This window comes from Sinocyclocheilus grahami, unplaced genomic scaffold, assembly GCF_001515645.1.
Source record: "Sinocyclocheilus grahami isolate Dianchi unplaced genomic scaffold, SAMN03320097.WGS_v1.1 scaffold5559.1, whole genome shotgun sequence".
Taxonomy (NCBI): Eukaryota; Metazoa; Chordata; class Actinopteri; order Cypriniformes; family Cyprinidae; genus Sinocyclocheilus; species Sinocyclocheilus grahami.
This window is the reverse complement of record NW_015510217.1, coordinates 11,405-12,692: the sequence shown is the minus strand read 5'-3', so window position 1 is coordinate 12,692 and position 1,288 is coordinate 11,405. Positions and strand designations below refer to the sequence as shown.

The 1,288-nt window shown below is 36.1% G+C and overlaps 1 protein-coding gene across 1 annotated transcript in view; it reads right to left on the bottom strand.

Moving 5' to 3' along the window:
• Positions 1 to 712: 712 nt before the first annotated feature.
• Positions 713 to 1,288, bottom strand: part of LOC107577259 (receptor-interacting serine/threonine-protein kinase 2-like) — a gene marked incomplete at its 3' end in the record, with an annotated part of 2,605 nt that continues 2,029 nt past the window's right edge. The window contains exons 2-3 of the mRNA XM_016263354.1: positions 1,092 to 1,245; positions 713 to 925 (exon numbers count right to left, since the gene is read on the bottom strand). Coding sequence (XP_016118840.1) covers positions 713 to 925; positions 1,092 to 1,245 — 367 coding nt within the window. The remainder of the gene's footprint in view (positions 926 to 1,091; positions 1,246 to 1,288) is intronic.

Genomic DNA, 1,288 nt, shown 5'->3' with positions numbered 1-1,288 from the left:
AAAAAAAAAGCCATTTTCCAATTACAATGAAAGAAGACTTGGGTTTTGAAGTCTGGATGTCAAGACCTTTTTAGTGAATAACAACTAAAAACTTCAGCCTGTTCCTCATGCAACACTATTATATGGTTTCAGAAGACTTGAATTACAGCACACAAATCACATGAAGCACTTTCATGATACTTTTATGGTGCTTTTGTGTCCTTTTTGAAGCTTCAGAGCCCTATTGTAATTGCAAGTAAAAGAGTGACCAGTACATTATTCAAAATATCTCCTTTTGTGTTCCACAGATGAAAGCCACACAGGTTTGAATTTACATTATGGCAGAACTTTCATTTTTGGGCAAACTATCCCTTTAAAGTAGTATAAAGGTTTGCAGACTTCCCAGAGAATAAATAATGAATGATTATGGTATTTTTTTAAATCCATATGAATTATGACATGTTAAGGCATAGCTCATTTCAAAAGTAAGAGTATTATTCATTTATTATATTTAAAAGGGAACAAAAGAGGCTTTTTATAGGAGTAAGACATTCAAACTTGGGAAAGAAACATTAAAGATACAGACACTAATAACATTCAGACAAAGATGGAGTTCAGCAAATACAGCTCAAATGACAACAAAAACATCAATAGTTGATCACCTTGACGTTCAAATAACTGCTTTCATTTGCAAGTTCCAGGAAAAAATATCTACTAATGCATCCAAACAGACATGTGAAAGTCGAATAAAATGGGGTATGGAGACATCTTCAAGCAAATCTGCACAAACCTTAACATGGTACTCCCCATCCATCAGGATGTTCTGAGTTTTAAGATCATGGTGTAGAAGGGGTGGTGACATATTGTGGAGGAAGTTTACTCCTAAAGCGATCTCATAAAGAATACGCAGCCTCAATGTCCAGGCCACCACTGGGTACATATCTTTCTGTAACGCAATAGGAAAATACAGAAGTGAACATTCAAGAACCTGTACGCCACAAAGCAGAAAGTGAAACTGTACATTACTCAAAGTGAATTGTCTATTACACTAATACTACTAGACAAAACAGGAAGGATGTCATGTAAAAGGAATGCTGTTTGTACAGTTATACCTCATGTAGAAGCTCATCCAGTGATCCATTGGTCATGTACTCAGTCACAATGCAGAAGAACTCGGGCTCATTACACACCCCAAAGATCTGGATGATGTGGTTAAATCGAGCTTTGTGAAGCACCTCAGCTTCCTTCAATAAACAATTCCTTTCCCTGTAAAAAGGTGAAAGATCAGACAAGGGCTGTAGCTTTTTTT